The sequence below is a fragment of the Oryza sativa genome, chromosome 11 (assembly GCF_034140825.1).
Source record: "Oryza sativa Japonica Group chromosome 11, ASM3414082v1".
Classification (NCBI taxonomy): domain Eukaryota; kingdom Viridiplantae; phylum Streptophyta; class Magnoliopsida; order Poales; family Poaceae; genus Oryza; species Oryza sativa.
In genome coordinates, this window is record NC_089045.1 from 463,455 (window position 1) to 487,552 (window position 24,098).

Sequence of the window (24,098 nt, forward strand, 5' to 3'; positions counted from 1 at the left end):
CCGGACTGCACGGGTTCTTGTTGGTTGTTGCTACTCCAGTTCATCTCTCCCAGCAGAAAGATGGAGTCATTTACACAGTAAGGTTCCATGCATGGTCCAATGCATAAAAATGCTTATCACTATTTAACTTTTGCTGGTGTTGGGCAATTGTCTCCAAGGACCGGGGAAATAGGTGAGGGCAATTGTCATAAAAATGCAAGTCACAAGTCGATGTTACAACTGAAATATGTGAGAGGAGGGAACATCAACAACAGGTAGGCACGGTGTAAAGCATTGAAGACTGAAGCGGAGGAGGATGGATGGTGCGCAGCGCAATGCAAAACTGCAGATGCATGCAGGTAGGCGATTCAGCAGTTGATTCTGGAGCTGAGAAAATAAATAAATACTCTAATTGCAAGCAACCAACGTCCCAACCCAACCAACAGTTGTAATAATGAGCAACTTCCGTCCATCCGCAACTACTGTATACTCCTGTATACTCTACTATCCATCATCGCCGTTGTGCACAGGGATCCCTCCATCTCCACGTACTTCTCCACGCCTCCATCGATGGATCAGAATTCAGATACAGCTCACTTCATCTTCAGAGAAAACCTCGTATCCTTTTACAACACTGCATTGCATTTGCACTGTCATTTCCTTCCTTTCAGTTTTACTGTGTAGTTTCATCTGCAGTATAGTAGACTAGTACACATATACACTGGTAGTCGATCAACATAAAAGATGGTAGTAGTAAGATGTTGTCCTGAAATTTTCAGTCATGAAGGACGAAATGCTCCAACCTTACCTTACCTGTACGACAGGCATGCATGTTACTCCAGTAGTGAGGTGGTTCGTTGTATGGCCGACGCGGCGAGTCACCAAGACGATAGACAGCCGGCCTGGCCATCATCGATGCACATCCGTCGCCATTAATGGCCGATGGATGGGGTGCCTGATGCCCAACATCACCATCAATGATAAAACAACAAAACTACTTCAACCACCCCTACGCATTCAACTCCATTCTACTCTCTCTACCCCCTCCTTCCTTCCTTCCTTCCTAGGGGAGCATCAGCAGCAGCAGAAGCAATGGGGATATGCTGCAGCAAGGGGAAGGAGGAGCTTGAGGAGGAGGGATTTCCATGGAAGCACGACGCCTTCTTCCACGACCAGCTTTGGAGCGCTGGCGTCTCCATGCACACCAAGCAAGGCTGGAAGGGCGCCAACCAGGACGCCATGACTACCTGCCAGGTAACCACATCTCTCTTGCATTGGATTGCTTGCTCATCACATTGCTGCCTCATTGCTTCCATGTTTTTCCCAGTCCTCCTTTGCTTGTATGTACAGATTCTTCTCTCATTTTGATACTAGTATCATGTACTAGTACTACACAAGCTGAGTCTCTAGCCATGGAGGAATGGGGTAATGCTAGTCTAGAAAGGGGCTTTGTTTGCCTACTACAACTTCAATTCAGGACATGATTTGACTTTGAGCACCATACACTAGTAGATTCATCCATGCTCTGCTGAAACTGATTTTTTTTGTAGCCTGAGCTGTACCTGCATTTCTGTAATAGCCTGTATTTACTTCAAATCTTCAACTAGACCTGATTGCTTGCTCTTGCATGTTTGTTCAGTGCTGCTTAGCTTCTTGTCTCTGCAAATTCCCTCATCTTTGTGATATATGTACACAAGCTAAAGCTAGCCATGGAGGGAAAAGGGTAGTGCTAGTAAGGGGCTTTGATTAGATACTACAAGCTGAATTCAGAACATGATTTGAGCACCGGGCACTAGATTCATCTCTGCTTTTGCTGAAACTGATAAATGTACCTACATTTCTGTAATATTTACTTCAACCGTACCTGATCCTCTCTAGCTTGCACCTCCAATGATAGTACATTTCCCTTTTCCCCTTGATGTGCACATTTTACTTAATATATATAAGATAATCTAGGTCTTGATGTGCTACCTGTGTCAAGTTCATTAGGACTTTGCGGGGCACAAGGGCCAGATATTTTGTGGAGTTTTTGATGGGCATGGCCCTCTCGGAAGGGAAGTTGCTCGCCATGTCCGCGACGTCCTTCCAGTGAAACTATCCTCCTCTTTGGCACTGAAGACTGAACAAGATCCATCCAGCAACACAGATAAGGAAACCTTGGAAAAGTCAGATTGCACCTCATTGAGCGATACAAGCAATGAGAAGCAATTGTTATCCACCTGGAAGAACATATTTGTCAAGACATTTGAGGATGTTGATGAGGATCTGAGGCAACATTCTGGAATTGACTGCATTTGTAGTGGCACAACTGCTGTCACTGTCGTTAGGCAGGTACTAGTGCTACAACTATGCAAACTTGCAACATTTTTTTGTATTGCCAATAGTCTTGCCTATGCACTAGAAATACACCGTTTCTGCCTAAAAAACAAGCTTCTGAAACCATCAGATGCAACAAAGAAACTTGCCGAATTTTATGCGTATGTTACAGCTATACTTGTGCCTAAATACAGAACTCTCAAACTCGTAATCATTCTGATTAAATTCCCAAATACTATTCTTATGCACAGGGTGATCACCTGATCATTGCAAATTTGGGCGATTCACGTGCGGTTCTTTGCACCCGAGACAGCAAGGACCGCCCAATTTCAGTCCAACTAACCACTGACCTGAAACCAAATCTTCCAAGTAAGCCTCTGAATTTCTCAAAGTACAGAGATGTCTAAATTCAGACATTCACTTGTCATTCATATGGGGGCTTCTGACAGGCGAAGCTGAGAGAATCCTGAATTCCAAGGGGCGGGTTTTCGCCATGGACGATGAGCCGGACGTGCCTAGGATGTGGCTACCAGACCAAGACGCGCCGGGCCTCGCCATGGCAAGGGCATTTGGAGATTTCTGCTTGAAGAGTCATGGACTAATCTGTACACCAGAAGTCTACTACAGGAAGCTATCTGCAAAAGATGACTTCTTGGTACTTGCTACTGACGGGGTAAGCAAACAGAAAGACTTTTGCCTGATGATGGCAGCCAAATTCAGTTTCATTTACTCACCATCTTTTCATAATCAAGAGTAACACTTTTCTCTTGGTTGTTTCACTGCTACTCCAGTTCCAGTACTAGATATGAAATGAGCACAAAATTAATAGTGCAAAGCCATATGGTTGCAGCCAGAAAAGCGAAAGTTAACTGAATCATGAATGCTTTTGCCTCAATCAATCAATCAAATTGTTTTTTTAAAGATAATGCAACCAATCAAAATTTCATCCACAGGGAATTTATAAATCAGAATAGCGGATAGAGGTTGTTTTTCAGATAATGCAACCAATCAAATTGTTGTGGGTGCAGATATGGGACGTGCTGTCGAACAAGGAGGTGATCAAGATCGTATCGTCGGCTACTGACCATTCCAAGGCCGCCAAGCAGCTCGTCGAGCGGGCGGTGCGCACGTGGCGGCGCAAGTTCCCGACGTCGATGGTCGACGACTGCGCCGTGGTGTGCCTCTTCTTGAAGCCTTCACCGTCGTCGTCGGAGAGCACCCCCGGGGACGCGAAACCTCCTCAGGCCGTGTCGTTCACGGGCAGCTTCCGAAAGGTCCTGGGCGGCGGCGGCGGCGAGGCGGAGGAGGGGACGAATGTATGGAGAGCTCTGGAGGGGGTGGCTCGGGTGAACTCGGTGGTGAGGCTGCCGCGGATGGGCGCCGTGCTGAGCTGGCGGCGGCGGTCGACGTCGCTGGAGGAAGACGACGAGGCGAGGATTGATTGATTGATTGATAACAGTCGCTTTCGTTGCCGGAAAACGTAATCCAGAGGGTTTGATTACATGCTTTAAATGGCAAAAATTAGGGAGACGCTTTAGAAGTTGATTGACGTAAACGTATGTCGCATTCAGGTTGTTGAGTTGACGGAATAGGGACCGATACTGCTGCTGCTATCCTCCCTCTCTTGTAGTAGCTGAAAATGATTGCCTAGCTGTTGGATGTGGTGGCCTTTGTTTGATTTATTTATTGTGATTCTTCCTTCCTTAATGGAGTACGCTATCAACAAATTAAATGGACATATATGATTGATGATTATCTGGAATGGATTAAACTCCATTTCAATTTCAGTTCATCTGATCTGGGAGCAGAGAAAGAGGAGCCCATGCACTGAAAATTCAGGCAAACAGATCGGGAGAGAATTATATACAGATAGACAGATTCTTAATTAGTGTTGGTAGATTATTGAAAGTACTCCATCGTTCTGCCCAAACAGCCCCTTAATTCAAGTTTCACCCGTAGTCAGTTCTTCTTTTATAATGGACAAGATTTCGAGTTTTCATTCCGTCGATGGCAGGAAAAAGTGCACCGAAGGTCCCTCAACTTGTCATCGAGTTACAAAATCGTCCCCCAACCACAAAACCAGATATATGACATCCCTCAAGTTACAAAACCCTTCAATTTAGATCCTTCGGTGGGTTTGACTCCGGTATTGTCCGACGTGGCGGCTGAGTCTGCGTGGGACCCACATGTCAGACTATCCATGTCACCACTTCTTACCCTCCCCATCAACTCACTTCCTCTCTCCTTCCCTCTCCATGGGCGGTGGCCGGCGAAGAGCAGCCAGGGCGGTGTGGCAGGACGGTGCGGCAGGCGCGGGCGCGGTCGCCGGTGCAGAGGAGCACGCCGCGGTCGGGCGTCGCCACGGCCTCTCTTGTCCCTGTCGAAGTCACCCCGCTCGACGAGGTCGGCGGCGGCGAGCACGGTGTCCCGTCGTGGCGTGCCCCGTTGAAGTCACCCTGGTCGACGAGGTCGGCGCACGCGAGCGGGGAGGGGCGTCGGTGGCGGGACCACAGGGGTAGAGCGAAGGGGGAGCTGGAGGGAATGGCGGTGGCGAGGTGGAGGAGGAGGACGCCGCTCCGACGAAACTCCCATCCGGGGCGAGGGAGGAGCGGAAGACGGAGATGGCGACAGCGGGAGGGAAGTGGGGATGGAGGCGGCGAGGAGGGAGTTGGCCGGCCGACGCGTTGTCGCCGCCGCCGCTGCTGTTGTCCTTCCGGCCATTGCTCTTCCGCGAGCCTGTCCCCAACGAGCCGCCTCTCCGGCCGTCCTCCCCCGTTCCAGCGCCGTGGCAAGCGACGAGAAGCCGGCGGCGCGGCACCCCCGCCGCGGACGAGCGACAAGAAGCCGGCGGCGCGGCGCCCCCACCCGAAGCCGCCGACGACAATGAGACCGAGCGGCGCGGAGTCGTCGGCGCCGCCGCTCCCCATCCGCAGCCGCGCTCGCCTGCTGCTGCCGCTGCCTCTCCGCCACCGCGCTCGCCCAACTCCCTTGCCGCCGTCGGCCTGCTCCCGCTCGTCGCTGTCCACTCCTCAACCGTGTCTCCGCTGCTTCCCTAGCCACCGCCGCTGCGGGCTCGCCTTCGCCGCCCTCGCTTGCCCGCCGTCACGCGTTGCTGTACCTCACGCGGCTGTCGCCGTGCTCCGGGAGTCCCGCCATGGCCTCCCGCAGCACCACGCTCCCTCCTCGCCGCGCCGCCCTTCCTTTGCCTCGCCGCCGTTGTCGGGAGATGACGGCCTGGCCCTACTCTTCTCTGCTCCTCTAATTGGTCCCAAACCGGCGCCGGCAGCGCGTCGTATGCCGCCGCCGCCACCCGGAGTCCCGCGCCTTGGCGTCCTCGCCGCCACCGCTCGGGCCTCTCTAGCGGCCTGACCCCGAGGTCGCACGCGCGGTGAGCCGGTGACGCTCTCCCTTCTCCCGTATCGTCAACGATGCCGCCGCCGCCGCCGCATCGCCGGCCCGCCGGATGTCCTCTCCCACCTCGCCCCGACGAGCTCCCCACCCGCCGAGCATCCTGCAGAGGGGAAAGAGAGAGAGAGAGAGAGAGAGAGAGAGAAATAGAGAGAGAAGAGGAAGGGGGAGAAGGGGGAAGGGAGAGGTGCTGACTGTACACCCTGACATGTGAGACCCACGTGGGTCCCACGCTGACTCAGCCGCCACATCGGACGAAACTGGGATCAAAACCACCGAAGGACATAAAGTGAACGATTTTGTAAGTTGAGGGATGTCTTATATCTAGTTTTGTGGTTGGAGGATGATTTTGTAATTCGATGACAAGTTGAGGGACCTTCGGTGTACTTTTTCCTCTATGGCATGAATACCAACCAGTAGATCGTTGGCGCCTCATTCCCTTCCTCCTGGGCCGCAACGGGATTAATGGCTAGCTTGAGGCCCATATTATTGTTGGGCCGTAACGGGAATGCTAGATACGTGCGGCCCGTCTTCTCTGGTAGTCGTCGACAAGACAAGCCAAGGGGAGCGGAGGCGACGACGTCCGACCATCACCGACCTCTCCTCCTCTTCCGCCGCGCGCTTCCTTGCCACCGCATCTAGGCCGGCCATCGGCGGAGGAGAGGGAGGCCAGCACGCGGTGGAGCAGCGAGAGGTTATTGCCTGAGGCGCTTCGCGGACCTTCTACAATGGTGGTAAGAGCTCCCTCCCTCCTCTTCTCTCCTCTCCTCTCCTCTCCTTCCTCCATCCATGACATCAGTTTGGCCACACCCAATGGTTCCCGCTGCCGCGTGCAGGCGATGCGCTTCTGCTGCTGCTGTTGTTCGTGTATTGCTCCATCTGTGCACGATTTGTTCGTGCATAGGGTTTCCGACTGGAATTGGGTTGGAGGGGCTTCTGGTTTACCCTTTATTCAATCGCACAAGGATGATCTGCATTCTGATCCTAAAATTATCTCTTACTGTGATGGCTGATGTCGTGCTTGTGAATTTGATTCATGATATCGCGTGGATATATTGCGAACCGCATGCGGAGAAGCATAATATTTTTTCCCTTGTGATTTGATGAGGCTATGTGATATTGGGGTGGCACTGGCAGTATGCCTTACACAAGATGCTACATTAAACCCGATTCAATCTTTCGCTATTTTTTTCCTTTCCTCTGAAATTGCCTTATTTCCACTGGTAGTCGAGATATTTGGGGTGAGGTGCTTAACTTATGTTACAGGACTAGGCTAGCGACAGCGATGAGGATAGCGAGTTCGAGTGGGATACTGATGGTGAGTCTGAGGCCACGTTTGCTCCAGCCTTTTCGAACACGGATGCGCCTGGTCCGTCCACGAGACCCAGGCTGCAAGTTGGAGATATAAGTCTAGTTGAACACACACGAGCTGGTCATTTGTTTTAACCATGATATTACCTTACTATAATTATAATCATAATATGGTGTTTGTCTAAAGGATGCTAATGGGAAGGCCAATGGATCAGCACCATCAGCTTTGGTTGCTTACTTTTTGGGAATGGGTTTCTCGAGAGAGATGGTCTTCAGAGCTATCAAGGAGATTGGTAATGATAACAATAATACATTTCCTCATTTGCTTAGGTTGCATTTTGCATCTTTTGTTTCAACTGTTGCCGTTTCTTTCAGGGGACACAGATTCGGAGCAAATTCTTGAGTTACTTCTCACTTATCAGGTATTTGCTCACGTGGTTGCATCACTTTGTTTATTATCTAATGCTCTATTGTACAAGTCATGTTACGTAACACTGTAATGCAGGCGATAGGCAGTGACCCTTCAGTGGGTAACAGCTCTCATTCTGCCTGTGACCCCCAGATTCTTGAAGAAGAAGATGAGGAGGAGGATGTTAATTGGGACGAGGATGATACTGTTGACAATTTTGATAGGGCTACTTACTCTGATGGTTCTGGTGATGAGGTATTCACATGACTCCCTCCTTGGTCATTATATATTTATATCAGACATGATCGAACCTTTGTTACACTTGTTTCATGCCAAGCACACATTCCCTTTTAGTGCTTGTCTAAATTATCTATTGGTCTTGGTCCAATAAATTGGAAGGTTTTGTGACTTAAGTTATGCTTCACTTTTATTTAGTAAACAAGTGTACATGCTTACCTGTACTGCAATGCTGTAGTTTTTTGGGTTATCTATAAAACAATACCTGTTCCTATAGGGTTGTTAAAGGATCTTTGTTGATCCTGCTCTTGCTTCTATGTTTCTTTAGCTGGCATTTTTGTATGGTGCCTTTATAGTGAGAGAGATAGCAGAACTACTACAGAACCATCAAAGAGATGATCATATACTTCTACAAGGTCGTATTCAAACCAAGCAATGATGAAAGATAGTCTACTGAATGCCTATAATTGAATGGTTGCAAGTTAAGACCACCAGACAGAACAATGATAACCACTGGCTACATCTGAAAACATAATAGACAACAAAAAATGGAACTGAAATGATGCCTATGAGAGCTTAGGTAATCTGTGCTGGGCATTTATCCATGTGTTGATGATTGATAAGCTGTACTCCCCCTCCTTTTTGTGGTCTAACATGCTTTATTGTTTCACCATTTTTTAAATAGTTTTACTACTTTTTCATTACATCTTTAGTATGAGTTTCCTCTAACTTTAATCCTCAAAATAAGTTCCTCTATAGTATGGTAGTATCTGTTTGCATGGAGTTGTAAGACGCAACAACAAATTTGACACAGAAGGATAATCGTATATTTTGTTGCAGTAAATTTGGGTGTACATGCATATATGTGATGCCTGCATTAGTTGCTTTGTTGGGAGGCTATTTCAGACTGCAATTCATGAGTGAGATGTAGCAAATGTTTTCAGTCTGCTTGTAATGTGCTTTGTTGCAGGACTTTTTACAAGAGATGTCCGAGAAAGATGAGAAAATCAAGTCCTTAGTCAGCATGGGTTTTCCTGAAGATGAAGTAATGAGGGCTATTATTAGATGCGGTATACCTCTATTGAAGTTGCTGCTTTGACAGTAAGGAGCCTTATACTGCCTATGCTGGGTTAAAATTTGGCAGGTCTGGATGCGTCTGTAGATTTGTTGGTTGAGTCAATCTATGCACCAGCGACTGCAGGAAATGTTTGTTTTACAAACTTATCTGACTATGAAGTATGGGTACCTTGTGATTATAGAGCATCTGAATGGTGAAATTGTTTTCATTTCTTTAATGTAATGCCACTGGCATAATGTTTATTTTTGTGCAGGATACAGAGTTTAGTTCCTTTGGAGGAAGAAAGAAAACAAAATTAATAGATGGAAGCAAGAAAAAAAGAGAACGGTATAGAAGTAGACCACAATGGAATCAAGTGCCATTTGACGGCAGCCATGAAGAGCCAATGCCTCTTCCAAATTCAATGGTGGGATTCAGCTTGCCCAATGACGGGTTAAGGTCAGTCCACAGAAACCTTCCTGACCAGGCTCTTGGACCACCATTCTTTTACTATGAAAACGTGGCCCTAGCTCCAAAAGGTGTATGGACGACCATCTCAAGATTCTTGTATGACATTTATCCTGAGTTCGTATATTCCAAATACTTCTGTGCTGCTGCTAGGAAGAGGGGTTACATCCATAACTTGCCGATTAAGAACAGGTCACCTGTTCTTCCCATTCCCCCAAAGACAATATCTGAAGCCTTTCCTTCTACTAAGATGTGGTGGCCCTTTTGGGATCCAAGAAGGCAGTTCAACTGCTTGCAAACTTGTGTGGCAAGCGCAAAGCATACAGAACGGATACGATGTGCTCTTGGTAGATTCGGCGATGCACTACCTCCAGCAGTTCAGAAGAGTGTCTTGGAAGAATGTAGGAAGTGGAACCTTGTCTAGGTTGGAAAGAACAAGGTTGCTACTCTAGAGCCTGATGAGATGGAATTCCTATTGGGATACCCTAGGATGTTGGATAAGTCTTTGTGGTCCTTGGTCGTGATTCTTCTTTTTGCTTTTGGGTAGTTTCACCTTTTCAGGACAGCATCTACCCTTTAGCATATTTTTCAGTTGCTAGGACAGCTACGGTTAGTAGGACAGCAGCAGTTAGCATCTCCTTTATGCCTCCTTTATGCTTTATTCAGTTTGGATGCCCTCTAGGACAGCATCCCATTCAAATTTCGAATTTTAGACTAGGAGGGTGCAGCAATAGGCTAGTAGCCAGCTATGGCTATATATATGTATCCAACCTCTCTCGGGTAGGTATGGCTTTTGTGTTTTGTGAATGAAGAAAACCAGAAAATTGCCCCATCTCGAGTGCCATCCTCTTCTCAATGAGAGTAACCATTGAAATTCTAACATAGGAATTATACCAGGGGAGTTAGCAGGACAGCGAGATATAGAGCTCTTGGGAATTCATTCCAAGTTGATACAGTTGCCTACCACCTCTCTGTGCTGAGGGACATATTCCCTAATGGCATGAACGTCTTGTCCTTGTTTTCTGGTATTGGTGGAGCAGAAGTAGCTCTCCACAGGCTTGGAATCTGTATGAAGACAGTGGTCTTAGTCGAAATATCAGAGGTAAACATGACGTTGCTGAGGAGTTGGTGGGACCAGACCCAAACTGGCACGCTGATTGAAATCGCAGATGTTCAAAATCTTACTGCTGAAAGAATTGAACTATTCATCAGAAGATTTGGTGGCTTTGACCTGGTGATCGGGGGCAGCCCGTGCAACAACCTCGCTGGTAGCAACAGATACCACCGTGATGGCTTGGAGGGCAAGCACTCAGCACTATTCTATCACTACTACAGAATCTTGGATTCTGTAAAGACTATTATGGCTAGCATGTAAGCTAGCCCATTAACGAACTCTGTGAATTATTGTTGCTAATGAAATTGGAACCTGATGGTTGACCTTCTTTCACAAGGTTTCTCTTGCCATGGCTCAATACGTTCTACTAATTTACCCCAAGTGCAAAATGCTCCTTCCATTTTGATAATGCTTGCAGTTTTGGTGCGAAAGGTATGAAAATTACATCTGACAACATGTCTCTCATTTTTGTACTACTATTATGTATACAAACTGAAGATTGCCATGGAGGAATAGGCTAATGCTATTAAGGGGCTTTGTTTGATTACTACAAGCTGAATTATGAACATGATTTGAGCACCATACGCTAGATTCATCTCTGCTTTTGCTGAAGTTGAAATTCTGCAACCTGAATTGTACCTGCATTTCTATAATAACCTTTATTTATTTTGACTGTGCCTGAATGTCTATAGCTTGCACCTCCAATGCAAGTACATTTCCCTTTTTCCTGTTGATATGCACAATTCACTTGATATATCTTTACTATAACAAAATCTTGAATCTTTGAAGGAAAGTTGTTTCGCCATGTTCGCAAGGCCCTTCTGTTGAAACAATCCTCCTCCTTGACACTGAAAACTGAACAAGATCCTTCCAATAACAGTGATAAGGATTCCATGGACAAATAAGACTGCACCTCATTCAGTGATACAAGCGATGAGTGTAGAAAATCTAATACGTTGTATTTTGGTATTTTCTGTTATATTGGATCGACCCTCTCATGGGGTATATATAGGAGTACATAGGGGATAAAGACTTGGAGTACAATACAAATAAGAGTAGATTTATCTCTAGGATTCTATCTCTAGGACTCTATCTTATCTCTAGGATTCTATCTCTAGGATATATCTTATCTCTATAATTTGTATTTGACTCTTATCTCTAACTACCATATTATACTTCTAACATTCCCCCTCAGTCGTAACGGGAGCGAAGTGAACGATTGCGACTGGATTTGAAATCTTCTATTTCTTCATCTTTCTTTGACTCACCATCATCGACTGCATCTCTGATGGACGGTCCTCCACCTGGTGCCTGCGTCCCCTTCTGTGTCGTCCCTTGACTCTCCTTTATTCCCTCCCGCAGTCATAGCGGGAGTGTCATGGACGATAGCGATGACACGGACGCTTGGACTGGAGTTTCCGTCAATGATTTTTGTTGTAGACGTTCGTCGATGTAGCCGATCATGAAGTAGCTGTGGTTGTCGGTGTAGCCGCATATAGCCGAAGGCGAAAAAAAAATATTTACGCCATGGTGTGAAGACAAAAACTGTAATTGTTAGCATCTTGCACCTTGTAGATGTCAGAGGATGCCATTGGGGACGTCTTGCATATGTCAGAGGACGTCGTTGGCGATGAGGCCACCACTTTGGTTGGTCCTTCTGCGCCGTATAGCGGTCATCACAATAGTGATGCCGGGTTGATGCAGTCGTTGTAGTCGTACATGACGTGATCGATGCCGTTGTCGGTGACGCGGTCGTTGCCGTCGTAGAGGACACGGTCGATGTCGTCGATGAAGCGTCTTGCAGATTAATCTGTCAGAGGATGCGAGGTGTCCATCTATGTAGACGAGTCGGCAGCGGCAAGTTGATGAAATGATGTAGAATCGGCGAAGACGATCGTCCTGGAGAGCTCGGCGACTTGACTTGGACTCCGCGAAGACGTCGCAGATGATCGGCCGGTGTCTTGATGCAGGTGTGCAGCACAGGCGTGTGCACATGTTGGCGACGAACAGCATCAGGCCCTTGCTTCTTGTGAAGTAGGCGATGCAGATCGATCCATGGATGAGGCCGGATGGTATGATGCTTGTTGACGTTGTCTGCTCCTGTAACACCTGCCGCATTGCTCCTGACGATCATATGGTTTTCTGTGGCTAGCTAATAGATCTAAAACTAATTATTAGAAAACGCATCTAATGATATGCGGTAAACTAATCTGTAAATGATTGGAGAGGCTAGCTAGCTAATGCGGTGCGGTGCCCCAGGGAGAAATTGATCTCATCTCCCTGGGGCAGCGCGGATGGAACCTAGCTGGAACCGAGGATCGATCGACGTTTGTCTACGGCTCTGATACCATGTAGAAAATCTAATACGTTGTATTTTGGTATTTTCTGATATATTGGATCGACCCTCTCATGGGGTATATATAGGAGTACATAGGGGATAGAGACTTGGAGTACAATACAAATAAGAGTAGATTTATCTCTAGGATTCTATCTCTAGGACTCTATCTTATCTCTAGGATTCTATCTCTAGGATATATCTTATCTCTATAATTTGTATTTGACTCTTATCTCTAACTACCATATTATACTTCTAACAATGAGAAGCAATTGTTATCCACCTGAAAGAACATGTATGTCAAGACATTTGAGGATGTGGACGAGGAGCTGAGGCAACATTCTTGAATTGGTTGCATTTGTAGTGGCACAACCGCTGTCACTGTCGTTACACATGTATTAGTACTACGATTACAGAATCTTTCAACTATTTTTGCACCGGCAAGAGTCTTGTCCATATAGTAGAACTACACCATCTCTACCTAAAACTAAGATTCTGAAATCATAGCATGCAAGACATTGAACATTGAACTTGCCAAATTTTGTGCGTATGTCATATATAGTTATAGTTTGTAGGGATAAATACAAAACTCTCGAACCCTTGAATTGCCCTGTTTTCCCATTGCTATGCTTTTGCGTAAGGTGATCACCTGATGATTGCAAATTTGGGTGATCCGTGTGCTGTTCTATGCCCAATTGCAGTCCAACTCACCACTGACTGGAAACCAAATACTATTCCAGGTGAGCCTCTGAATTTTAGAGATGTAACGGGATTGTGGCGTACTGATATAGTTGGGCCGAATGGAATTGTCACGTACATGCGGGCCCTTATTAGTTGGGCCGGAATGAACATGCGGCCGACGATTATTGCCCGATGGAATACATGTGGCCCATCTATCCATCCTAGTTGGCGTGCACACGATGATGGTTGACTGCTGGGCCCAGTTGTTGACTTCCACCTTTGCTTGGTTAGCTCGTCCTTTCCTCTTCTTCCAAGTTCCAACCAACAATGGCGGTCCTCAGTTGCATCGCATATTTGCATGCAACGTCGATCTCTCTATTTGCATTGCCCTCTCATCCGCACAACTAAAAACAGCCATCCTCTTCTCTCTGCACCTTCCACACCACACACCTCCTCCATCATATCGATCATGGCTTCCCTCCCTCATGCACGCTGACGCTGCAATGCTCCTCCTCTGCGGCGGCTAGATCATTCATTCCAACAATTAAATTAACAATAATTGAATTGAAGGACATTAATTAGTTTGATCGATGGCGGGTGCAAACGCGTCGACGGTGAAGCCGGTGGTGGCGGCGTGCTACGACAACAACCTGGTGAACTCGCAGGGGATGTTCCTGGGCGACGAGCCGCTGCGCTTCGCCCTCCCGCTCCTCCTGGTGCAGGTCTCCATCATCCTCATCCTCTCCGCCGCCGCCCACCACGTCCTCCGCCGCCTCGGCCAGTGCCGCTTCGTGACCCACATGCTCGTCGGCATCTTCCTCGGCCCCTCCGTCCTCGGCCGCAACCCCCACCTCCGCACCGCCCTCTTCTCCGAGCGCGGCACCTACATCCTCGAGAGCGTCTCCCTCGTCGCCCTCATCCTCTTCCTCTTCTCCATGGCCGTCAAGACCGACCTCACCCTCCTCCGCCGCCCCACCGCCCGAGCCCTCGCCGTCGGCCTCGCCGGCTCCCTCGTCCCCCTCGCCGTCACCCTCCCCGTCTTCCACGCCCTCAGCCCCTCCCTCCCCGCCGACCTCCGCGGCTCCTCCCTCATCACCGAGCTCGCCGTCCGCCTCTCCCTCTCCTCCTTCCCCGTCGTCGCCGACGCCCTCGCCGAGCTCGACCTCCTCAACTCCGAGCTCGGCCGCGTCGCCCTCAACGCCTCCCTCATCACCGACGTCACCTCCTGGTTCCTCCGCGCCTGCTTCGCCGCCGCCTTCCTCATCACCCAGGCTAAGTCCCCGCTCTTCACCGCCAAGGTCCTCGCCTCCTTCGCCGCCTTCGTCCTCTTCGTCTTCTTCGTCGCCCGCCCCGCCGGCCGCTACATCGCCCGCAAGCGCACCCCGCCCGGGGACCTCCTCTCCGAGGGCTCCTTCGTCCTCGTCGTCATCGCCGCGCTGCTCTCCGCGCTCGTCACCGACGTCATCGGCTTCAAGTTTATGATCGGCCCCATGATGCTGGGCCTCGCGCTCCCCGGCGGCATGCCCATCGGCGCCACCCTCACGGAGCGCCTCGACTCCTTCTTCATCGCGCTCTTCCTCCCGGTCTACATGGCGCTCGCCGGCTACCGCACCGACCTGGCGGAGCTGAGCCTGATAGGCGTCAGCGCGGAGCACGAGGAGAAGTTCTGCGCGCTGGAGCTGTTCGTGGCGCTGTGCGTGGCCGGCAAGATGGTGGGGTGCGTCGCGGCGGGGCTCTTCTTCTCCATGCCGTTCCGGGAGGCCACCGTGCTGGCGCTGATGCTCAACATCCGGGGCATCGTGGAGGTGGCCGCCATCAACAACTGGGGGGACACGATGAAGGCGACGGCGGAGCACTACTCGACGCTGACGCTGTCGATGGTGGTCATCACGGCGGTGGCGACGCCGCTGATCAAGCTGCTGTACGACCCGTCGGGGAGGTTCGCGCGGGCGAAGCGGCGGACCATGGAGGAGTCGCGGCCCAACGCGGAGCTGCGGGTGATGGCCTGCCTCTTCAGCGAGGACCACGCGGCGCCGCTGCTGGACCTGATCGAGGCGTCGGGGTCGTCGCGCGACGCCCCCGTGTCGCTGATCGTGCTCCACCTGACGGAGCTGGTGGGGCACGCGGCGTCCGTGCTGAAGCCGCACAGGAAGTCCCGGAGCAGCTGCGGCAACCCGACGCCGTCGGACCGCATCGTGAACGCGTTCCGCTACTTCGAGCAGCAGGCGCCGCTGGGGGCGGTGACGGTGAGCCCGTACGTGGTGGCGTCGCCGTACAGCAGCATGCAGCACGACGTGTGCCTCCTGGCGCACAGCCGCAAGGCCAACCTCATCCTGCTCCCCTTCCACAAGTCCTCGGACGGCGCCCGGAGCACCGCCAACAACGCCATCCGCGGCATCAACCGGTCGGTGATGCAGTACGCGCCGTGCTCGGTGGGCATCCTGATCGACCACGGGGTGGCGGCGGGGTCGGCGTGCGCCACGGCGTCCAACAGCACGCTGCAGCGGGTGGCGCTCTACTTCCTGGGCGGCGCCGACGACCGGGAGGCGCTGGCGTACGTGGCGCGGATGGCGGAGTGCGGTTTGGTGGCGGTGACGGTGGTGCGGCTGAAGCTGCGGGACTGGGTGGGGATGGGGGGCCGCGACGAGATGAGGGACGAGGAGGCGCTGCAGGAGTTCTGGCAGAGGTACAGCTGCGCGGGCGCGGAGAGGGTGGCGTACGTGGAGAAGACGGTGGAGGACGGGGAGGGGACGGCGTCGGTGGTGCGCGCCATGAGCGACAAGTTCGACCTGCTGGTGGTTGGTAGGAGAGAGGGCGGCGGCGACGGCGCGGAGGGGTCGTCGGCGGCGGCGCTGACGAGCGGGCTGTCGGAGTGGAGCGAGTTCCCGGAGCTGGGAGTGCTGGGCGACATGCTTGCCTCCGCCGACTTCGCGGCCAAGGTCTCTATCCTCGTCGTCCAGCAGCAGGCCGCCACCAGGAACGACGCCGATTACTGACTTAATTGGCTAGTCATGCTGATATACTACCACATTCCCTCTGCTCTTCTCTTCTCTGCTCTGCTGCAATATTAGTGTTCTTCTCCAAGTAATCTTGTGTTTTAGGATTTTTGGCGAGCTTCTGTATTTTACTGTACCTAGGATTGCATAATCTTGCTTTGATTCTGGACACAGTCTAGATTTCTATCGCTAGGAATATGTACAAGTATGCATATGATATTGACATATATCATGTTCGTGTAGAGTCAAGTGTTTCTGAACTGAACATCTCATTTTGGAGTTCAGACTGTTATCTCAACAATCAAAAAAGAAAGAGCAATTTTATAGTCTTTGAGTAGGTACTATGAGGTACCACTTTTTCTATTGTAAATTTGGTACCTCTTGGTATCTAAGTACTACGAGGTACTTAAAAAATTAGTGTAAAATTTAGTATCTCATAATACCTCCTCAAGAACTGTAAAATTGCTCAAAAAGAAATCCTTCTTTTGTAATGGACTAGTGTGGCAGTGTTTGGTACTCTCTACAATATGGAGTATTATTGTGCTGGACTGCTGGCGCAAAAAAAAAATGTCGGTAATGCACTAAACATCTCTAACCTGACTAATCCCCCAAGTCGTAATCCTGATCAAGTACATGACGTAGGTGCTACAAACACAAATGACGATGGCATTTGGAGCCATCGACAACTTGCGCCTTTAATCACGGGGGAAAGGAGAACATCAAGTACAGTGCCGACCTACTAGTACAGAGAGTGGCTATTTCAACTGAAGCTCATGCTCATCGGCCGGAGCTGAAGGACAATGGTGAAGGTGTATGGATATTTTTTTTACTGAAATTTGGAAATACCAATAACTGTTATAGATACTGGAGTAGTATATTCTGATATGTCAATATTACTGCGTATGATTGATTGTCTTTCTTTTTTTTTTTTTTGACTACATGAGAACACCAACACGGTAATTATTGAGTCCATCAGGCAAACCATCATAGATGGTCAATGTTGTATATTATGGATAAGCTATCTGAATCAAAGCCTAGAGAGTGTAGTGTACTAGTGTAGTCTCCTCCTTTCCTTCCCACTTGTAGCAGGCTGGTGGGACCCACAAGTCACCTCCTTTCTCTTTGCTTTTCTTCACTCCGAAATTTCCCCGAGTCCGAGTAGAGTAGAGTTCCCAAGCTCCTCTGTCACAGACTCAAGTAGGCAAGTCAAGCAGCAGCCATAGGCCATAGCTGCAGGCCTGCAACTCCCGGGGAAGAGTGGAGTGCTGATACGATAGAGGTAGAGCAAGAAGAAAGCATCCATGGGGAACATCCTCCGGTGCTTCAAGGGAGACGACGATGGCGGTGATCACTATCCCTACTACAAGCCAACCTCCAGGCCACACTACCAGCCTCCTCACTACCATGGTCAACCTGCAGCCCCCCCAGCTCCACTCCAGCAGCAGCATCTCGGCCCCCATGGCGTCACGCCGTCCACCGTCGGCGTCGCCGCCCTGGCGCACGATCTCCTCAACTTCGAATCCACATCCATGGTAACTTCTACACATGCTCCTAGCTACATGCCCTTACTCCCGCTTTCCTCTTTCATTCAGCTTGCAACTGTACTAACTAGAAGAGGTTACTGTAGGTCTGACATTAATCTATCAGCAATTCAGCATGCATTTACATCCTAATTAGAGGTTATCCAATTACAATACAAGGTTTCTTTGGTTGGTTCTATGACAAAAGGTTGGGTTTGGACTTTGGAGTAGGTGTTAATTGCATCACATATGTAACTTTTCTCAGCTTTGAACCCCTCTGCAATTGAAACCAATCTCTTGTTACCGAAGCCAATACTTACAATATTCCTTTTTATTGGATTTATCTTGTTATATGTGATTCATTCAGTCATTTTTGTAAGGGGTTTAGTGTATTGTAAACCAACCTGATTATAAGCACACTTTCGTCTTTTTTTCCCCTCTGTTTCTTTTGGAATACTGATGAATATCTTTTATCTGGACTGAAAAAATATGCTGCATTGCGATACTACCATTTCTGTTAGCACTTGCAAATATGTTCATATTCTAATGGCGCATCATGCCAAGTTCAATTACTTCTTTATTCCCAGTTTACATGTATAAAATAAGTATTATTTGTCCATATTATCAGGTTCCTGATGGCCTCAGTCAGCACGTTGTATCATCCAGGAAAGCACAAGTTAAATGGTAAGGATCAGCTCTAAAAGTCTTTGTAGAGTTGATTTTTTTTTTTTTTAGATTTTGTACGTTTGGTGTACCTACTGATATCAAAATTGCTTTGCTTTGTAGGTTAATTTTTTAAATAAATAAATGATTGGTTACTGTTGTACTAGCTTAAGTTGGGCTTTTTTCTAAATGATTTTATGACTGTGCGGTTAAATGATTTTGATTTGCTATCCTAGGATAGGATGTTCCATACTTGGTTCATATGTAGACAAATCCTTATTTGAGAAGGTGAAAAATATAAAAAAGAACGACATTGAAACATACAAGATTCTGTTCATTTCTAGTAATGGAAATGGGGGTGTCATGCCCTTGATAAAAAAAAATATTGAAACATACAAGCAAAAGTTGATGCACCACTAGTATGGTCTATTTGTCCAGGCTACTTCAGGTGTTGATAAACTAAAACCTTCTCTTTTTTTTAGGGAAGGGTATTTTTTACATGGCCTCTACATTCAACCGGATATATGCAGCCATTTAAATTGGGAAGTTATCCCCACAAACAATCTAATTTGAAATTCACTCATATGAAGATTTAAACTCAGGACCTTGGGGTGCTACTCAGGTCACTGCAACCACTAGGCTACATGCCTTTAGCAAACTAAAACCTTCTGGCAATGGTTAAAACAGAGAGTAGGATAAGAGTACGCAACGGTTGGAGTTTGGGACTAAAAAAAAAATCTTACCAAACGAAATGTATAGTTACATATTCACATGGAAGTTGAAATTGATTAAGATAAATTGTGTTCTTGGCTACATTTCTGGTACATTCTCCAGAAGACTCAGGCTAAATTCGAAATCAGCCATGTTGACGTACAAGCTTCGGTCTTGAATTCTTTTACATATTTTAGTAGGATAGAATTTCAAGTAGCGTAAAGGTATGTTTAATATGGTTCTTGTTCCAATGGTATGTTATACTGTCAGTAACGAACCAGTTTGTCACAAAGCAAATGTATTTGGCAAATCTTGCAACTAGCAGCTAGTATATATGATATTAATACAACTTCCACTGAACAAACTTCAAAGGAATGTTTGATCTGATATCTTAGTTGGAATAATAATAGGTACCAGAAACTGTTGGAGGCGTATAAGAATACAACACCTCCACCAAAAACACCAGCAAATGCTGCTCAGCTAATTGCAAGAGCCCTTAATATGATCCAGAGAGCTGATTTGGAGGTAACTTTGTTTTTCCTATTTTGAAATACTGAATAGTTCAACCCGAGTGACCACAGAACAATTCATGATCAAGGATCGTTTTTTACAAACTGAAATTATCAATCAAAGCAATTCACTGCAATTTGTGTTATTTCTATTGCTTAAATTGGCTATAGATACTCTACTCACCTCGTCTAGAAACTATGTTTCCTCTCAGGGTATTCTTGAATTTTACAACCTTCCGATCCCATCACTCCCCACAGCATCGTCAAACTACCAACCATCCTTGCTACCAGAGGGCGTGCAGTTTGTGCTAAACACTTTGCCGGTACGGTGTGATCAACTATTACAACTATTCTGAATAACTAGAAAGGAAGCCCGCGCTTATGCGCGGGCATCTAATTTAATGTTGCTTGAAATATTACTCTATACATGTGAATATAATATTTGTATATGCGTGACTGTTCCTGATTCTATTCTCAACCTGTTTTTTTGTCAATATTTTGTTTGTGACTATTTTAAATGCTAATTATCCTTGCAACACAAAAATTCTAAACTAAAATTACTTACAACCATGAAATCTTGAATTATATGAAAGTATTATGTTGCAACAATGGAGTTGGCCCCTATAAACTGTCATCTAAACTATATGCTCTTTTTAATACATATCAAATCTTCGTTTTGGGTTCTAAACTTTATGAAATTCATTTTCTTAAGAATAGTTATTGAACTTCATGCAAAAAAGTTCAAATGTTTTGTGCAATTTATATCGGGCTTTGGATTCAACAAAATTTGTTTAAATTTAGCCCAAATTTCGTTTGAATTCCAGTTGTCCTTTCTATTTCTTTTGGAATATTAGAGGCCCATGTTCTATCAATCGTTCTCGAAATGATTTTGATCTCTTAAAATTGGGATGTAAACAGAACTATGTTGAGTGTACAACTCGCTATGGGATAAATGCGTCCTTTCTAAAATCTTGCCTCCAAAATTGAGCCAAAAATATTATAACAGTAGACATAGTGTGTTTTACTTCCTCCGAGATCAATATGTATATGAGACATCAATGTGAGTATGAATTCAGGGACATGTAAAAATTTGATTTGAACTATAAAAAAAAACAGGGGAAAGAAGGCGCATATGTACTTATTGTAGCCATGCATGGAGAATATTTTAGTATTTTATTTGTTAGATAGATCTAACTGTCTAGAACCATCAGTTTATTAGAAATTTTGTGAAAAGAGCATTAAATATCTTTAAACTACTGAATCTAACTAAAAAAACAGGGCAAAAAGGGAATGTGATAAGGAAACGGCTACGGTTCCTGGTTTTGTCCCAATCTTTCAAAATGCTTTGTATGTCTGCAGCGATAATATATATACTGTAATCTCCATTTTAATAACTCAAGAGCAGCAGCAGTATTAAGATGATAGAGATCTCGTCCAGCAAAGTATATAGGGTCAGACACATAAGATCGATAACTCCAGATAAACTAAGCTGAATAGCTCCATTAGATCAAATTTAAACAGATAGATGATTAGGTTTACAATGAATAAACTAACCAAATCTGTAGATAAACTCCACCCGTGCAGCAAGAATGACACACAATCAGAGCAAGAAGACTTCGGCAGAAATCAGAACACGCCCAGGAAATTAATTCCCGATCATGCTCGTCCAAACCAACGCAGCAACAATGGTGGCAAAACGTCAGGCAGATGGAATCACCATCTCCTTCCTGACCTAGGCGGCGGCGGCGGCACAATACAAAGGAAAACTAAAAGCCAATCTCCTAATACAAGGAACATGGCATATATAGGTGGCACAAAGGCCTAGCCAGCTGAACGGACTAAAGCCCAACATGGGCTCCTACACACCGATCCAAATAACAGAGAAAAACCTCATTAATGTAATACCATGATTACTTGGTAATCCTGCCGCTAAGCATGGAAGGAAAGCAGCCACATGCATGCATACATGCGGAGGTTGTGGGAGATGATTTTGTTTTTTTCTGTGGGTCCTCATCTTCTCTCCTCGCATCACGTGGCAGCTTGAGAGCGTTTTTAGGATGCCACATGGCAGCTTGAAAGTGATTTTAGAAAGTTTAATGGACTTTTAGTATATAATAGATAGATAGATAGATAGATAGGTTTATCACCAAGAATCCGACATCACACATTGAACAATGATTTACAGAATTATTGACAAATGCTAACTCTCACATATCACTGATATTATAGGTTTATGACAAGTGCATTGGAGATGGTGATGGATTTACTGCATATGTTCCCACAACGGATCCGAGGGAATCTGCAAATGTGCCATTGGAAGTGCATGAGTTGGTGATAGCAAGAACTCAAGCACGCAAATGTAGGGATTACCAGAGTGCTGATGCTCTTCTAAGCAGCCTTGATGAAGCTGGATACAAGTATGGAAACTGATCTGTTTTGATCCTTATCAGTTAATAGCACAAGATTGCATATCTGAATGACGAATCTTCTAATTTTCCATACAAGAGTTATGGTCCTAATTTTCTGAATATTGTCTTTTCATGGAACAATGCAGGATGCCTAATATAGTAGGCACAGGAAAATAACAGAGCTTAAAAATTAAATTGATTTTCTTCTAATAATTACAGTTAACACACAATCCTTGATATGTATATAGATGCTCTTATTGTCCCCACACAGTTGACACATGCATTTATGCATTTTCGGAACAAAACAGTGAAGATTTTTATAGCAGCTATTCATGATTAAATGTGGACAATAATTACATCAGTTCGATTTGGTTTAATCACATATATGTGCTAGCTTTGCTTGGAGATCACAGGAAAACATGGCTTACTATGAATTTTGATGAGCAGGATAATATCTTGTTCAGATGACGAGGTCCTCGCAAGGAAATACAGAATAAGAATGAGGTAGGTATCTACGTTGCACCTCTAGATCGAATAAAAATTTGATGTACTACTGGGAGGGGTGAAGTGCATGATCTTTTATAATTTCTATATTAAAGGGGAATTGATGCACCGGAGCTTAAGATGCCCTACGGGAAGGAATCACGGACTGCGTTGGTGAAACTAATTGGTGGGAAGAGCGTCAAAATTTATGTATATGATCTGGACCAGTTTGGGCGCTACGTTGGTGATATCTATTGCAATAATTTGTTCATTCAGGTGAAACATAACCTATTTCATCAGTACCTCCACATGTATCATGATTTTACTGCTTCAATTCTTATGAGAGAAATTATGTGCTCTCTTTGAGTCCTTCAGGAGCAAATGTTGAAGAATGGCCACGCATGGCACTTCAAGACTTATGATAAACGCCCAGAGTTTGCAAGAGTAAGAGATTCAACTATATTGTGTGTTGTTACTTGTTTTGCTCTGACACCTTTTTTTTTTACATAAACTTTGTCGAGTCATGCTTACATATGTTGTTACTTCTGGGTAATAAAGAGTTGTTCACTTACTCCCTGATTATGTAGTGGGAGAGAGAGGCAAGAGCTGCAAACCGAGGGCTTTGGGCGTCAGGGAATCCTGAGAAACCATGGGATTGGAGAAGAGACCAACGCAACGCAAGACAGGACGCCATCCAGGTGTACTGAAGTTGAGTCTCCAGCTCTCATTTGGCCACAAATGTGCATATATGTCTAGTTGGGTAACGTTGCTGTTGAGTAGCTTGCTGACAATGAATGTGTCAGGAACCAAAAGCCAAAATGTATGTATGGTTTGTGTTGTACAAAAGAGATTATATATCCAGGACCAGGAGTCAGCTGTGCCGTGTGAAGTAACCTGAGAATGTAGAGGTGAAATGTGGTCAATGCAAGTGAGCTTTGTTCAGAAACAAGATCAACAAGGCCGATTCTCCGCTGCAAAGCAAAGTTGAGAAGTAAGCTGTATATGCAATATTGAGCTAGCTAGCTAGCTACGGTTGTTATTTGAAGCCAAAACCGTAACTTATTCAGACAGCCCCGCTCGATCGTCAGATAAAAGGCCAGGACCAAAGAAACAAGATTGAAAGCCGAAGGAGGGATTCGATCAATGGAGGGCGGCTTGTCGATCAATTGAGTGTGTTGCCATTGCCAAGCCGTGCCAGCTTAACAGGAGGTTTGTGATTGCCATTGTCAAGCGTGGCATCTTCATCTTGGTGCTAGACTTGAAGGTTAAGCGGAGTGACGCCTCAGAAGCGGAGGAGCCAGTCCGTATGCTCCGTGGCTTGAAGGCAAAATCACATGGGCAGGTCATCCAAAACATAGGTATATTTGATTGCACTACCGTTATGGTCAGTGTGCATTTGGTCAAATCTGCCGGGGGCCATGTTAGACTAGCCACAAAGATTCTTTTTTCTTTGTTAATTAGCTTCTTATATATATAGCCTATGCAACTTTATT

At 46.6% G+C, this 24,098-nt stretch overlaps 3 protein-coding genes and 1 pseudogene across 3 annotated transcripts; all 4 read left to right on the forward strand.

Annotated features, from left to right (window-relative positions):
* The first annotated feature begins 890 nt into the window (after nt 1–890).
* Nucleotides 891–4,086, forward strand: LOC4349568 (probable protein phosphatase 2C 73). The gene is made up of 5 exons (NM_001423129.1): nt 891–1,233; nt 1,969–2,310; nt 2,547–2,664; nt 2,745–2,968; nt 3,324–4,086. The coding sequence occupies exons 1-5, from the start codon at nt 1,072–1,074 to the stop codon at nt 3,738–3,740; spliced, it is 1,263 nt and encodes a 420-aa protein (NP_001410058.1). The 5' UTR covers nt 891–1,071; the 3' UTR covers nt 3,741–4,086.
* A 2,720-nt stretch (nt 4,087–6,806) lies between these two features.
* LOC9270803 (DNA (cytosine-5)-methyltransferase DRM1A-like) lies at nt 6,807–10,560 on the forward strand (annotated as a pseudogene).
* A 3,199-nt stretch (nt 10,561–13,759) lies between these two features.
* LOC4349570 (cation/H(+) antiporter 15) lies at nt 13,760–16,637 on the forward strand. The gene has a single exon (XM_015761545.3). It carries the CDS (start codon nt 13,906–13,908, stop codon nt 16,309–16,311), a length of 2,406 nt encoding a protein of 801 aa, XP_015617031.1. The 5' UTR covers nt 13,760–13,905; the 3' UTR covers nt 16,312–16,637.
* An 834-nt stretch (nt 16,638–17,471) lies between these two features.
* Nucleotides 17,472–23,582, forward strand: LOC4349571 (probable staphylococcal-like nuclease CAN2). Its single transcript, NM_001423132.1, has 9 exons — nt 17,472–17,843; nt 18,460–18,515; nt 19,616–19,730; nt 19,927–20,037; nt 21,944–22,131; nt 22,570–22,626; nt 22,722–22,881; nt 22,981–23,049; nt 23,193–23,582. Exons 1-9 carry the CDS (start codon nt 17,613–17,615, stop codon nt 23,310–23,312), a joined length of 1,107 nt encoding a protein of 368 aa, NP_001410061.1. The 5' UTR covers nt 17,472–17,612; the 3' UTR covers nt 23,313–23,582.
* The last annotated feature ends 516 nt before the right edge of the window (nt 23,583–24,098 follow it).